The sequence below is a fragment of the Mobula birostris genome, chromosome 8 (genome assembly GCF_030028105.1).
Source record: "Mobula birostris isolate sMobBir1 chromosome 8, sMobBir1.hap1, whole genome shotgun sequence".
NCBI lineage: Eukaryota > Metazoa > Chordata > Chondrichthyes > Myliobatiformes > Myliobatidae > Mobula > Mobula birostris.
Window position 1 is genome coordinate 166,975,079 of NC_092377.1, and position 16,171 is coordinate 166,991,249.

Sequence of the window (16,171 nt, forward strand, 5' to 3'; positions counted from 1 at the left end):
AGGGGATAACTTCACTCGCCCCATTACTGAAATATTTCCACAAACTAGTGGAAGACACTAGCAGTATGGTGGAAGCTCCAGGTGTCAGGAGTCACAAAGAGTGTGAAGTTACTATAACTAGAGAGAAAGTTCATGTGAAACTGAAAGGCCTGAAGGTAGATAAGTCACCTGGATGAGAGGGTGTACACCCCAGAGTTCTGAAAGAGGTGACTGAAGAGATTGTGGAGGCATTAATAATGATCTTTCAAGAATCGCTGGATTCTGGAATGGTTCAAGAAATCTGGAAAATTGCAAATGTCACTCCAGTCTTCCAGAAGGGAGAGGCGCAGAAAAAAGGAAACTACAGGCCAGTTGGTCTGACCCCAGTGGTTAGGAAAATGTTAAATTCAATTATTAAGTATGAGGTCTCAGTGTACTTGGAGGTACATGATAAAATAGGCCATAATCAGCATGGTTTCCTTAAGGGGAAATCTTCCCTAACATATCTGTTGGAACTATTTGAAGTAAGAAGCAAGATAGACAAAGGAGAGTCGGTTGATGTTGTATACTTGAATTTTCAGATCGTTGACAAGGTGCCACATATGAGGCTGCTTAACAAGCTTAACAATTGTCCATTGTGTTACAGGAAAGAGTCTAGCATGGATAAACAATGGCTGATTGGGAGGAGGCAAAGAGTGGGAATAAAGAGAGTCTTTTCTGGTTGGCTACCGGTGACTAGTGGTGTTCCACAAGGGTCGGTGCCAGGACTGATTCTTTTTTATTACTTTTGTTATATGTCAATGATTTGGATGATGGAATTGATGGCTTTGTTGCAAAGTTTGCAGATGATATGAAGATAGGCAGAGGGGCAGGTAGTTTTGAGGAAGTAGGGAGGCTACAGAGGGACATAGATTGGGAGAATGGGCAAAGAAATGGCAGATGGAATGCAGTGTCAGGAAGTGTGTGGTCATGTACTTTAGGAGAAGAAATGAAAGGGTTGACTATTTTCTGACTGGAGAGAAACTACAAAAATAAACTGAGATGCAAAGGGACTTGGGAGTCCTTGTGCAGGATTCCCTAAAGGTTAATTTGCACGTTGAGTCTGTGGTGAGAAAAGCAAATGCAATGTTAGCATTCATTTCAAAAGGACTAGAATATAAAAGCAAAAATGTAATGTTGAAACTTTATAAAGCACTAGTGAAGCCTCTCTTGGAGCATTGAGAGCACTTTGGACCCCTTATTTTAGAATGGATGTGCTGAAACTGGAGAGGGTTCAAAGGAGGTTCACAAAAATGATTCCAGGTTTGAACAGCTTGTCATATGAAGAGTGTTTGATTGCTCTGGGCCTGTATTTGCTGGAAATCCATAAGAATGAAGGTGACCTGATTGAAACCTATCGAATGGAGAATTGCCTTAACAGAATGGATGTGGAGAGGACGCTTCCTACAGTGGGCCCGTCTAAGACCAGAGGACACAGCCTCAGCATAGAGGGTTGTCCTTTTAGAACAGAGATGCAGAGGAATTTCTTTAGGGAGAGGGTGGTGAATCTGTGGAATTGTCACAGGCAGCTGTGGAGGCCAAATCTTTATGTACTGTATATTTAAGGCAGAGGCTGATAGATTCTTGATTAGTCAGGGTATGAAGGGATACAAGGAGAAGGCAGGAGATTATGCCTAGAGTAGGCAGTCCTCAAAAACTGAGTGACCGTGCAAGAAGAGGTCTAGTGAGGAGTTACAAGCTTCAGTGCCTGAGATGGGAGAGACTGCGCGCATACAACAACTTTTGCCCGGGTACTTCACGAGTTGCAGCTCGATGGGAGATTGGTAAAGAAAAATGCACTGCTGGAAAAAGAAACTCAGATGACATCTCAGCTAGAGTTAGCAAGAGGGCATGTGGGAGACTCTGAAATCAGCAGGAAGGTTCTATGGTCTGATGAAACCAAAATCGAGTTTTTAAGATCAGACTAAAAGCTATATTTGGCGTAAGCCAAACACTGCACATCATCAAACACACACCATCCCAACGTGAAGAATGGTGGTGGGGATGCTTCACTGCAGCAGGCCCTGGAAGGCTTATGAAGGCAGAGGGTAAAATAAATACAGCAAAATACAGGGAAATCATTATCTTGCTGAAAAAACAAATCTGCAAGAGAACTGTGTCTGGGGAGAAGATTTGTTTTTCAGCAAGACAATGATCCCAATCGAAAAGCCAAATCTACAGAGGAATGGCTTAAAGACAACAAAGTTAATGTCCTGGAGTGGCCAAGTCAGAGTCCAGACCTCCATCCAATTCAGAATTTGTGATTGGACTTGAAAAGGGCTGTTCACTCATGATCCCCTTGCAATCTGACAGAGCTTGAGCAGTTTTGTAAAGAAGAATGGGGAAAAATGTGCAAAGCTGATAGAGATCTAGCTACACAGACTCAAGGCTCTAATTGCTGCCAAAGATGCATCTATCAAATACTGACATGAAGGAGGTGAATACCTATGCAATTATTTTGTTTTATATTTGTAATTAATTTAGATCACTTTGTAGAGATCGGTTTTCACTTTGACACGAGTCTTTTTTCTGTTGATCAGTGTCAAAATAAAAGCCAAATTAAATCCACTGTAGAAGTTTTCATGCTTTATTGTTTTATAACTTTGAATCAAAGGGCATACTTTTTATAGGCACTGTATGGACTTTGATAACAAATTTACTTTGAGCTTTGGTAAGAGGGGAATAGGAAATTGTGACTTCTCCATTCTACCAATCCCATGAAAATAGGACACTGGGATCCAAGAATCTACACAGGGAAGGGAGATCGGAGTCAGATGATAGCTCTCAGGACAGAGGCTTTTACAAAGGATAGGGCATGTTTAAAAAAAAGGAAGCGGGATATGTGTGGGTGACTGATTAGATAGATAGATAAATTGGGGTTCAGTGGAATGGAGTTAATGGGCTGAGAAGCAGATTTCTAAAGAACAAGCTATCCACATTTCCAGAAACCAGATTTTTCCGTCCCCAAAGCATCACAATTTGACGCACTTCAGATTTACATCCAACTTTGAAATTATTCAAGATGGCATAAACAGCACAATGCACACAAAGCATTATTCATAAATCTGACAGCCACTCACAGCTGGTGACGCAAGGCCAAGAACCTGCTCCATTCCTAATGGAGGGGTTTGGCCTGAAATGTCAACTGTTTATTCCTCTCCACACATGCTGCCTGACTTGCTGTGCTATGTGCTGTTTAACAGGCTGAGGCAGAGGTCCCTGACAAGAATGAACTGTTCATGTTCCCAGAAGCCCAAATTTAATTCCCCACTCCCCTTTTCTTCAGAACACTTTAAATCTACACCCAACGGAATCTTTCAAAACTGTAAGAACACAATATACTTTTAAGTATTATTAACAAGATCTGAAAGACACTCACAGCTGGTGATGTTAGGCCAAAAATCTGCTGGAAAACATTCTTGATGAAGGGCCTTGCCCTGAAATGTTGACTGTTTATTCATTTCCATAGATGCTGCCTGACCTGTTGAGTTCCTCTAGAATTGTATGTGTGTTCCTTCAGCATCTGTAGAATTGTTTGTTTCTGAAAACACACTTCAGAGCTTCTTGAGGAGCAGAAAGAACTGAGATGTTGGTGGATCATGAGGTTAGTGATCCAGCCATGCTCATGGCTCTGACACCTGCCGAGTCAGCACACACTCTAAAGACCTAATGAATAATTAAATAGGGATGGGTTTTAAATTCTGTACTCTTTAGTCAGGCTGTGAATGGTATCAGTGTGACTCAGGAGGCCCAGGGCAGTTTGGTGCTCCCTTCAGAACTCAAAACAAAAGGCTTGATCAAGATGGGAAATGAAAATCCAACAAAAACCTACAGTTGATGGAAATCTAAAATACAAACAGAAAGCACAAAGCACTCAGCAGGTCATGCGGCATATGTGGAAATAGAGGTAACATTTCAGGCTGAAGAACCATTTCTTCTTCCACAGACACTGTGTTCTTCCAGAATTACAGCCCCCCCCCCCCAATGTAGAGGGTCTGATTTACTTCTGCTCACAGTATAGGAAGTTAAATTGCACATTAAAGAACAGCTGAGCTTTGGAACACACACAAATTGCCAGGGAAAGTCAGTAAGTCAGGCAGCATCTATGGAAGTGGATAAGTAGTCGATGTTTCGGGCTAAGACCTTTCTTCAGTGTGGGATCCGGTCTGTCAAATGTCACGATGACGGCCAAAGTGATCTTCCATTTACTCAGCCAGAATTTGAGGCCCCGGTCCAAATTCAGCACAAGGAAGGGTGGTGTAGTCTTTAAGGCTTCCAACAGCCCATTAACATGAACTCCACCAGTGTCGAATGGCCCTGCAAGGGAATGCCTTGTACTGCATCTCTTGCCCATCTCTGCCGGTGAGAACACCAGTCTTCTCTACCTGCACACCCCTCTCTGCTCTCTGGAGCTTCCCTCGAACACTGGCTAGCCAAGAAGACATTAATGGAGCACAGCACAAGGTGAATAAGGTTCTCTAATAACTTGGTCCACTTTTTTTTATTTTTAAAGACTGAGGAATTGACATCATGCATTTTTTGTTTGTCTTCTGCAGCCAAGGCAAGTCATTTTCTGCAGGTCTTAATTTGCTCTCTGAAAGAATGTAAATAATAATAGCTGGTTCATTAATGACAATGGTCACCTTTAACAAGAGCGGGTAGATCAGGATCTGGGAGTTACAAGTTTTTGAGGACACCACGTTGTGAAGAACAATGAGGAAGAGAGAAACGTTATTGCTCTTCCATCATAAAAAATACTCTAAAACAGCTACTCCTACAAGACACATGGCTGCTTCTGTCATGGAGTGGTTGGACAAGCCACAGGAGGGCTTAACACTGCCCGACTCAAGTTTTAGAAGCAAACTACCAGCTGAGAACTTATAGCATGGGGCAGAAAAGGTCGTAGGGAATGATGGCAGCTGGCCCAAAAAGAACATGGCATTGTCCACCTGCTGATGGCAGAAGCTCACCCCAGGAGGCTCCCTGACCAGTCAGCAGCTTGCCTCAGATCTACAGAAACATTCTTCCAGGTGAAGTAACCAAGAAAACTGCCAGAAGAGGAATAATTTTCATGCACTAAGTTTATTTTTCTAGAATTTACTCTCCAAAAGGACAGTGGAAGCAGATTCAATGGTAGCTTTCACAGGGAAATTAGAAAAATTGACCCAAACAGAACTCGGTGAGGCCAAACAGAACAGCTCTTTCAAAATAGCTGCAAGCAAATGATGGGCTGAATGGCCTGTGGTTATGCAGTTCTAGGTGACTGTAAAATGCAAGTTGACTTCTTCCCCGCTTTGAACTGATGTCAATTACAGAGTAAAGCTAAGGTTTGGATGTTGAGGGAACTGGCAGGCAATCCCCTCTGAACACAAGTGCATCGACAGAGTGAAAACAGGCTCTTAAGGAGTGTGATAAGAGCTGTATCGTGCACTGTGCCATTACTGAACAGGGATTAAGGTCACTTCTACAGCATTCCATTCTAATGAAGGGTACAAATGCAAAAAAAAATTGCAAGGTCAGCTCCCAGGCTAAGGAGATTGTTCTGTGAAGGGGAGTCTCAGTAGAACAGCAGAACAATCTCTGGAGTTTAAATGAATGATATTGTGGTCTCACTGGAAGAATCTTAAAGGGACAGAAGTAGATGCTGAAGCATTTTCACCTGACCTACAGGGTTATGGATCAAAGACATTACCTTAAGATGAGGCCAGGCCAAAAAGATCGAGCTAAAAGAAATTTGTTAGTAGCTTGTACATATGTGAAATACTCTACCAATGGGTTCTAGTCCTTCACAGTATCCATATCAGAGAGATATTGTTAATCAAAACTATCAGTGGAAATGGACATTAGAAAGCAGAGCAGAAGGCAAGGATCAGATCAATTAGTACAACTATCTGAGTGGGCTTCTGAGGATGAATTGCACATACCTGCTCCCACTTTAAAATAAAAAGTCACTAGAGATTCAGCAGATTCTGGAAATCTGGAGAAACACACAAAATGGAGGAACTCAGGAAGCATCTATGGAAAGGAATGAACAGTTAATGATTTGGGCAGAGATCCTTTATCCTGCTTCTGCCTTTTAGCTTTTCCACTTACCACCTCCCAGATCTCACTTCATTTCCCACCCCCCCCCACCCCGGTCTTGCTTATCACCTCTCAGCTTATTTTCCTAACGTTCCTCCTCCCCTTTTTATTCTGGCTTCTTCCCCCTTCCTTTCCAGTCCTGAAGAAGCATCTCAGCCCGAAATGTTGAATGTTTATTCACTTCCATACATGCTGTCTGATCAGCTGAGTTCCACCAGCATTTTGCATGTTCTTTTTAATCAATAAGCTCTACTCCGAGCAATGATGCAGCTGGTTGAGTTATCCAGTTACCCAAGATTAACCCTGAACTCCAGCAGTGTATTTATTTTATTTAGAGATACAGCAGAGAATAGGCCTTTCTGGCCAGCAACTCAATTTAACCCTAACCAAATCCTAGGACAATTTACAAATGACCAAGTAACCTACCCAGTACATCTTTGGACTGTGAGAGGAAACCGGAAGACCTGGAGAAAACCCACACATTCCATGAGGAAGGTGTAGAGACTCCTTACAAAGGATGCTGGGAATTAACTCCGACTCCGATGCCCCAAGCTGGAATAGCGTTGCTCTACCCACGATGCTGTACACGTTCTCCCCGTGACTGGTTTCTCCCCGGTGCTCCAGTTTCCTTCCTCCCAAAGCAGGTACAAGTCAGTAGATCAACTGGCCAATGGAAACCGCCCCTGGTATGTATCTGGGGGAACTGACGGAAACACAGACTGGAAGCAATGTAAATGGATACTTGGTTTTTATGTCTCCATGCTGTACAACATCCTGCTGCTCACCTGGCTCCAACTTTGTGAAACACTATGCAGCAAACTGCCCCGATTACGCGTGAAGACATTTCCCTTGGCTTCCCATAGGTTGTGGTGCCCAGTTTCTCTGTAGCTTGTTTGCTGGATAAGTTGGCTCCTAGATGAACTTGCTGGAGCCAAAATGATCTTTCATTGCCGAGTCTGCAACCTGGCAAAACCGTATACCGAGCCTCATTTGCCAGGGAGAAGTGGTATCTGTCTGATTCAGCTGCCAGTTCCACAGAGAGGAATGGCTGGGTAATGACGAGAGGATTTTCCAGCTTTTCCTATTCTGGCATAAACCTTCTGGTAAGAATTTGGTTTTTCCTCATAGGGCAATTCTTCATCCTCATTCTTGGGAATCAGTGTGGATAGTCAAGGACAGCCAGAGTGCATCAACTGACGGGAAGCATTTCATGATACCATCTCTGCCCTATGGGTGAGCCAGCATAGCTGCAGGCCTCCGTTCTAACAACACAACTCGATACAGCTCCTCCCTAGCTTACAAACCCGTTTTGTGCAAAGCCTATACAAAAGCATCACTCACCAAAGTTGCTGGTGAACGCAGCAGGCCAGGCAGCATCTCCAGGAAGAGGTACAGTCGACGTTGAGATGCTGTCTGGCCTGCTGCGTTCACCAGCAACTTTGACGTGTGTTGCTTGAATTTCCAGCGTCTGCAGAATTCCTTGTGTTTACAAAAGCATCACTGTTTGGGAAGCATCTGCAGATTTCCTCGTGTTTACTGTTTGGGAGTATTGTGTCTGTGCAGTTTCAGATATTTACTGCATATTTAAGAACGATTCTTTTCCACATCACCCTGCCGTAATGTAGGTCAGATCTATATTTAAAAATGTTTTCCACTGACTCTGCTGGCAATATAATTGCAGTCCGAACTTGGAGACAGTGTTTAATTAGAAGATAGCTATGTAATGGGGGGGGGGGGGGGGAGAGGAGGGAAGGGAGGAGAGAGAATGACGAAGTTTGGGCGTTGACATTTCACAAGGTTACTGCATGATTAGAAAGCACCAGACCACAGTGCCACACCAGTGAAGTATGTTGCTGTGCCTGGATAGGATCAGTATCAGAGCAGTGGGACACCACATTCCTCTAATAGCTTATCAGTAGTTTAGATCTTCAACGCAAGGCTGAGGGGCTACAGCTCAACAAGTTTCAAAACTGAAATCAAAATATTAAAAATGGGTAGGTGAAGTTAAAATGCAACCAAGCATGTAAAAGAAAGACACTGATTGGCTGAAAGACCTCTTGGTTCTGCACTCTAGTTTTTTGTTTTTAGATGGGGTAACACACCACAGATTGAATTCACTGTTCATCTTTCCTTACCAGCTAGTTTTAAACATCTACAAAAGCTAGTCTCAGTAGCTTACAAGCTAAATAATTCCAATGGCCTGCTGAGCAGTGGCTTGTGGCTTCCCCATCCTGACACCGATGCCTAAATCACGGGTTCCCAACCTTTTTTATGCCATCGAGCTCTACCATTAACCAAAGGGTCTGTGAATTCCTGGCCTAGAAGTACATTTATTTTGAGAGGTGTACACTGCTTGTCTTCAGGACCGGACAAAGCAATCTGAGACATCAAAAACGTCAGTCAGTATTGAGGGAAAAGAACCTCACTTTGCCTGCACTATTCCTGACTCCAGTCCCAAAACAAACAGGAGATACCTATACTGCTGGGCCGAAATCCAACAGCACCATGACAGCACCTTCTCCAGAAGGGCTGCAGTTGTTCAAAGTGGTCTTGCCACAGGTTGGGGGAGGGGGTGGTGAAGAAATTTCTTACATAAACTGCCTGAACGTGGAAGAACATTTGATTGGTATCCAGAGTAGATAATTCCACACATGCACAAGCCACTGAACAAAAGATTTAAAAAAATAACTTGGTCAGCCCTCATCCTAAAGCAAAATCTCTGACCTGCAACCTCCTCTCACCCAGACAATCATAGCACAGATTATTAACATAACTATCAGCTAACCAAAGCAGGCTCAATTTTCAAGCAGGGAATTTACAGATGTTCAAATTAAAGTCTTGCTTTTTCAAAAAAAAAGCTTCAAATACTGAAATCAGCTTGGGATGAGACTGAACAAGCAACTGTGCAATGGGGGAGCAGCTGCAGTGATAAACCCTGACTTCCAGTACCACAGAACAGTTTACTAGGGTCGGCAAGGTGAGCTCGGTCAGTCACTGTGCTCTGTAACTGCTTCGTGAGGAGGAATTGGACAGAAACACATTGCAAGGAGGAAATGAGAGCTCTAGGACAATATTTCATTCTGTGATGAGTCTGGAGTGACCAAATAGGAACATTATCTCACCTGTTGATGGTATGGGATTCAGTAATAATTGTCAGAGGAGCACAGTGTCTGTGACGTGATCACAAAGATCAGTGAACGAGCTCACACCTTTTGCAGCCAGACCCGCAGGAGGCATGATTGAGTTAACATTGGGTGTAATTACTCCCCTTCACTGACAAAGGAATTATTTAAGGACTTTACTTGATGTGGATCAGATTCAATCAAGCCCTGTAAATTGAAACTAAAATGTTTCTGGGACCTCTACGAATTCTCCTCACTCCTGGGAATTCTGGATTTGTAGACTAGGCCTACTCCAATCCACTGAAGTTTGCGTGAGAATGGACCCTGGTTCTAACAGGGATGATAAACAAGGGTTAGATCAGGATTTCCCAACCGGGGGTTCATGGACCCCTTGCTTAATGATATTAGTCCATGGCATAAAAAAAAAGTTGGGTGCCCCGGGGTTAGAGAGGTGTGATTGCTTGAGAATTGACAGGGAATTTTGTATTTTTCTTCTTGCCTTCAAATGGGGATCTGTGTTTTGATTTCTGCCTCTTCTGGAGGGCAGCAGGAAGTACTTCAGGATAAAGTGAGTTCTCACCGGTGCTTCTGCCTCTCCTGGGGTGGGACTGCGAACCTGTCCTTGCAAACATAACAGAAGTTTTACAGATTATATTTCTGCTGAGCCAACACCTTTGAGCTCTGAAACTCAGCCTGCCGCTTGGAGTCTCGGGTCTAGAGCATGCATTTTAACTACCATCACTTCACATGAATAAGCAGAGTGCTTCAGAGCAGCCTTTATGTGTCTTGTTTGTTCAGCCATTTCCTTCTGGCCGTGTGGTACTCAGGAAACAAAGATGGCTTTAAAATCAAAAATGCTTCTGCAGCCAAGGGGGAAAAAAAGATCTGGGGCAGAACTTAAGCCCCTGTCCCAGCCCGAGCAGGACTCCCATCATTTTGAGTGGACCGCCCTCTGTCCCATTTGCACCATGTAACGTTTGATGGCTTCACAGGTAAAACAGCAGCTCAGACAGCAGGGCGGCTGGCTCCTGGTGCAGGGACTGGCCGCACAGGAAGGCCAGCCTGTGAGCGTACTTGCAGGGCGCTGGCACGCGGATCGTACCTGACCAGTTCCAGTACAGGTGGCACAGCTTGAAAGTGAGCCTGCAACACAAAGATTAAAAACCTAGAGATTAGCTTTACTCATCAGAGTAACTGGAGGAACTCAGCAGTTCAGGCAGCGTCTGAATGGAATAAACAGCTGACATTTTGGGCAAAGGCCCTTCACCAGGGGCCTTGATTTGTCATGTACATCAAAACACAGTGAAATGTGATGTTTTGTGTCAACCACCAACACAGTCCAAGGATGTGCTAGGGGTAGTCTGCAAGTATCACCATGCTTCCACCAGCAACCTCGCATGCCCTCTGCTGACTAACCCTAACCCATACACCTTTGGAATGTGGGAGAAGCCCAAGTGGAGAGAATGTACAAACTCCTTACAGACAGCACTGGGAATTGAACTCTGATCACTGGTGCTATAAGGTATTATGGGAAGAAGACAACTGGGATTAAATTAATAATTGAGCTGACTGCTTCTAGCAAGCAGTTTGCTCACTACTAAAGGCTCTCACAGGATCAGAATTAGGCCATTCAGCCCATCAATTCTGTCCCTCCATTCCTTGATGGCTGATTTATTCTCTCTCTCAACCCCAATTCCCTGCCTTCTCCCGGTAACCTTTGATGCCCTTACTAATCAAGAAACTGTCAACCTCTGCTTTAAGTATATAGATTAGATTAGATCATGAGGACACACAGTCCTCTTTATTGTCATTTAGTAACGTATGCATTAAGAAATGATGCAATGTTTTTCCAGAATGATATCACGAAAACACATGACAAACCGACTTAAAAACTAATAAAAACCACATAATTATAACATATAGTTACAACAGTGCAAAGCAATACTGTAATTTGATAAGAACAGATCACGGGCACAGTAAAAGTCTCAAAGTCTCTCGAAAGTCCCATCATCTCACGCAGACGGTGAACCTCCAGCGCCGCAAACTTGACGATGCAGCATCCTGGAAGCATCCAACCACAGTCCGACTCAGAGTCTGTCCGAAAACTCCAAGCTTCCGACCACCTCTCCGACACCGAGCACCATCTCTGCCGAGCGTTTCGACCCCGGCCCCAGCAACAGGCAATAGGCAAAGCCAAGGATTTGGGCCTTCGTCTCTGGAGATTCTCGATCACCCAGTAGCAGCGGCAGTGAAGCAGGCATTTCAGAAGTTACTCCAGGTGTTCCTCCGTACTCTCACGGCTGTCTCCATCAAATCCAGATTGTGCATGGCCTCCCTAGTTACACATACGATATTCATTCCGAACGGCCACGCGCGCTGCGTTGCGCTGCCATCTTCTCCTCCCTCCTTATTTATAATAAGTAAATATAACAGCTCAGCATGGACTAGATGGGCTGAAAGGCCATTTCCATGTTTCATGGCTCACTTAATCAAGATGTTCTCTCTTCATACATTCTTGACCCCTCACCCTCAACATCCCCCATTCCCACTTCATTTACTCACTCTTGCGTTCGTGCACAGTTAGTCTGAGCACTGTACGTGACTGGCAGAGAAATACCAGAAGGCATAGGAGCTGAATTAGGCCAATTGGCCCAGTGAGTCAGCTCCACCACTTCATCATGGCTGATTTTCCCTCTTGACCCCTTTTGCTTGCCTTCTCCTCATAACCTTTGACACTCTGACGTATCAATGACATATAACCTCTGCTTTAAATATACCCAATGAGAAATTCCTCCTCATCTTGTATCATATCAGAGACAGCATGGAAACAGGCCCTTCGGCCCAACTCATCCATGCTGAGCTGGTTGCCTGTTTCAGCTAGTCCCACTTGCCTTTATTTGACCCACATCCTCGAAACCAGGGGTTCACAACCTTTTTTATGCAATAGACCCCTACCAGTATCCGAGGGGTTAAAAGACCCCAAGTTGGGAACCTCTGCTCTAAACCTTTCCTATCCATGAACTTGCCCAAGCGTTTTTAAACTGTTGTAATTGTACTCGCCTCTACCCCTTCTTGGTTAATGATTGATTTGTGAGATATGGGTATTGCTAACAAGCTCAGGGTTTATGGCCCACAGGACAAAACCCTCCAGAAGGCAGGCTGCTCATTTCAATTGTTGCACAATGGGCACAAAGAGATTTCCATCATTTTGATCAAAGCTTTGCAAGAGTTGCATCCGATTTCAATTCCATATTTTCCAGCAGTCTGGCCAGAAAATCCTACAGTTCAACCAGGCTAGCTTGCTGAATTCCCCAAATCCTGCTCTATATTACACAAAGACCAGGATACACAAATTCAATTGGCATCTACATTTGCACAGTTGATAGTGCCATAGACTCACAGAACATAGAAACAGGCCCTTTGGTAGGTTAATAGTTCTGACTAGATGGGCCAAAGGTTTATGCATCTGCAATATGACTTTTCAAATGTTATACTCAGTGCCCTGACTGATGACGGCAAGCATGTATATAGAGTACTGTATAAGAATCTATTAACCAGCAAGCTTTTGGTCTCCCTTTTTGCTGTAGAAGGGCTGACACTTCTCTCTGCCATTACTGAGAGGGAGAGCCTGTGGCATGTTGAAGTCTGGGTATTGGGCTGTAGTTTTTTGATGGACGTGGATCATGGTCTATTTGGGGGCTTTAATATTCCTTGCTTGGCGGGTTTTGGAGGGGGGGAGGGTTGTGCTTTGCTGCTGCTTGTCGTGGGAGGGAGGGCTTTGGGGTTCTAATATTTTTGTGTCATTCATTCTTTGGGGTTTTGTGGATGTCTGCAAAGAGTAAGAATTTCTGTATACTGTATACATTCTCTGATATTAAATTTGACCAGTGGAATTTGGTAAATTCGTCACAAGTTTGATGTTAGACTTGCTCGATGACAATCACCCAGTAATGTGAGAAATTGTAAATCTTATTTAACTTGTGCTTCCTCCACTACCATCTGCCAGCTTACCTCTGAATGTGGTCAGGGCTGAGGTTCATAGTGTTGAGTAAACATACATAACGTGTAGGAGTCCCACAACCTCGATGAACAGCGTGCGCCAGCAGGAAGAATTCAAACCTGCGAAACAGAAAAAAGCACAACGAATATCATGCAGTTTATGCTTCAGAGAAAGCAGTCAATCGCCCAATAGTTGCTGGAAAACTAATGAGGAGTGGTACTTAAAGTACCTTCTAGAAGCTCCTGGGATTTGCCAGCACACAAGTCTACATTTGTATTGATCAATCCAAACAACGGGGTGGAGTAGCGTAATGTTATTACAGCGCCAACAACCTGGGCTCAGTTCCTGCCCATCAAAAAGGAGTCTGTACGTTCTCCCTGTGGCTGCATTGGCTCCCTCTCACATTCTAACGTCATGCAGGTCAGTAGGTTTAATTGGCCACAAGGGTGTAAATGACACAGAGCCTGTTAACCATGCTGTATCTCAAGATGAATAAAATCCAGCTGGTGCTGCCAGAGGTGCGGGTTCAGTCCTAACCCCTCTACTGCTATTGAGGGGGGCTCAGATGCTCTCCGTGTGCTCCAGTTTCGTCCCACAAGGGTGAGTACTTTCAATGGCTGCTGTAAACTACCCAGTGTGTGTAGGTGAGGGGTTACATCTGAGGATAGAGGGTGTTGGGAGAATGAAAAAAAAAAGGGGACTTAGGCAAGATGGTGTAAAATGGATAGCTGATGGTTAGGATCAACTTTATTCACTGTATTTCATTTACATGTATTAGGAATTTGGTGTGGTGTGTTGTTCAAAGAATAACAGGCAACAGAAAACAACATTCAACAATTATAAAAATAAAAATTATATATAAAAAAAGCCAGAAGTTAAAGTAAAATAAGAATCATGTAAAAAGATAGAGTGAGGTTAAAGCACAGCTTTGGTGGGCTCAAGACCATAAGACAAAGGAGCAAAATTAGGCCACTTGGTCCATCAAGTCTGCCCCGTCACTTAATTTCCCCCCTCAACCCCTTTCTCCTTCCTTCTCCCCGTGACCTTTGATAACTATACTCATCAAGAAACTATCAAACTCCGCTTTAGATATATCCAATGACTTGGCCTCCACAGTTGTCTGTGGCAATGAATTCCACAGATTCGCCACCCTCTGGCTAAAGAAACTCCTCCTCTCTCCATTCTAAAGGGGTGGCCTTCCATTGAGGCTGTGCCCTCTGGTCCTAGACCCACCCACAATTGGAAGAGTCTCCATGAAGAGCATGTATCTATCACTTGATCTCTGCACTTTGACAGCAAACGGATATGACCAGATACAGAATGTTTTGCAGACCACCAGGACTCTGCAAACACACAAGGCAAAAAAAATCATAGTTCCATTGTCCAAAACCAGATTCCGCAGCTAATGGCAGGGTACTGCTTCCTTTCACAGGCCTGCTTTCTCCTCATCTTGCATCGTGGAGTGTCCCTTACTGCGAGAACCAAGTGCTAGGACTGCAAGAACCACAAGGCTTCATCAAAACCCTCTGAGGACCACAGCAGGAGAGTGATAAATTCAAAGACTGAAGCTCACCATTCCTGACTGATGATAGTGTGATCCAGCACAGTACCGGGAAGTGGAACCTCTAGTCTCCCTGACTTGCCCTTGGTGCACAGGTTGGTGGCAACCCTCTTCTGTACCACAACCAGCATCAACTTTGGGTGGTAGTCGGGGAACACCTCAAAGCATCTCAGGAGCTGTGGAATCTCGTAATCCTTCACAGTGTTCAACATGCTGTCGGCTACTCCATCCCGATACATGGCAATCTTCGCTGGTAGGCAGTGGTTTATCTGTAAAATGTTAGAACTAAACGCTAGAAAGTGTTAGAATTAGAGCTGAGCAGCATCTTCAATTGACACCTGTACAATGAGAACGAATGAATGAGCATGCACACTTATATACACACACACACACACTTGTGTGGCGCAGTTATCCAGAGGTTCACAAGAAAGATCCCAGGAATGAAAGAGTTAACGCATCAAAAGTGGTTTGATAGCTCTGGGCCTGTACTCATTATAGTTCAGAAGAATGAAAGAGGATCACATTAAAACCTACCAAATACTGAAAGGCCAAGATAGAGTGGGCAAGGTGTTTCCAATAGTGGGTGGGTCTAGGACCAGAGGGCACAGCCTCAATAGAAGGACAATCCTTTACAACAGAGATGAGGAGGAATTTCTTTAGCCAGAGGGAGGTAAATCTGTGGAATTCATTGCCATAGACAGCTGTGGAAGGCAAGTCATTGGGCATCTCTAAAGCGGTGGTTGATAGGTTCTTGATAAGGGTGTCAAAGGTTGCGGGAAGGCGGCAGGAGAATGGGTTGATAGCGATAAATCAGTCAAGATGGAATGGTGGAGCAGACTCAGTGGGCTGCATGGCCTAATTCTTCTCCTGTGTCTGATGGCATCTCTCTGCCAATCGCATACAGCAGTGGTCCCCAACCACCGGGCCACAGGGAAACGATATTATTTGGCGGTATGAAGCGATACGAGTCAGCTGCACCTTTCCTCATTCCCTGACACGTCCACTGTTGAACTTGAACGTACGTGAGGTCATTACCCACGCGAGGTCACCAGTCGGTATGAGTAAAAAACAAACGTCGCTTGAGAGTTTCTTTGGAAGAGATGGTAGGGGACATAAAAGGCCTAATGATGATGATAACGCAGAGACAGCTGAGGCAGAGACTGCAAAAAAAAAGCTTCCTTCAATGCAAAATACGACCAGTCGTACATAAAATATGGCTTTATTGCGACTGGCGACTCGCACGCTCCAAGCCCCCTGTGTGAGAGATGTGGGGACAAGCTGTCTAATGAGGCAATGAAGCCCTCAAAACTGCTTCGGCTTGTTGAGTTTTTTGAGAGGATAAAACATGAGCAAGCGGGACAGAAGCAAGTGCTGAGAGCAACCACCTCC

The 16,171-nt window shown here is 44.3% G+C and overlaps 1 protein-coding gene across 1 annotated transcript in view; it reads right to left on the reverse strand.

Moving 5' to 3' along the window:
• Positions 1 to 10,207: 10,207 nt before the first annotated feature.
• Positions 10,208 to 16,171, reverse strand: part of piwil2 (piwi-like RNA-mediated gene silencing 2) — a 109,621-nt gene continuing 103,657 nt past the window's right edge. The window contains exons 21-23 of the mRNA XM_072267267.1: positions 14,795 to 15,051; positions 13,233 to 13,340; positions 10,208 to 10,364 (exon numbers count right to left, since the gene is read on the reverse strand). Coding sequence (XP_072123368.1) covers positions 10,208 to 10,364; positions 13,233 to 13,340; positions 14,795 to 15,051 — 522 coding nt within the window. The remainder of the gene's footprint in view (positions 10,365 to 13,232; positions 13,341 to 14,794; positions 15,052 to 16,171) is intronic.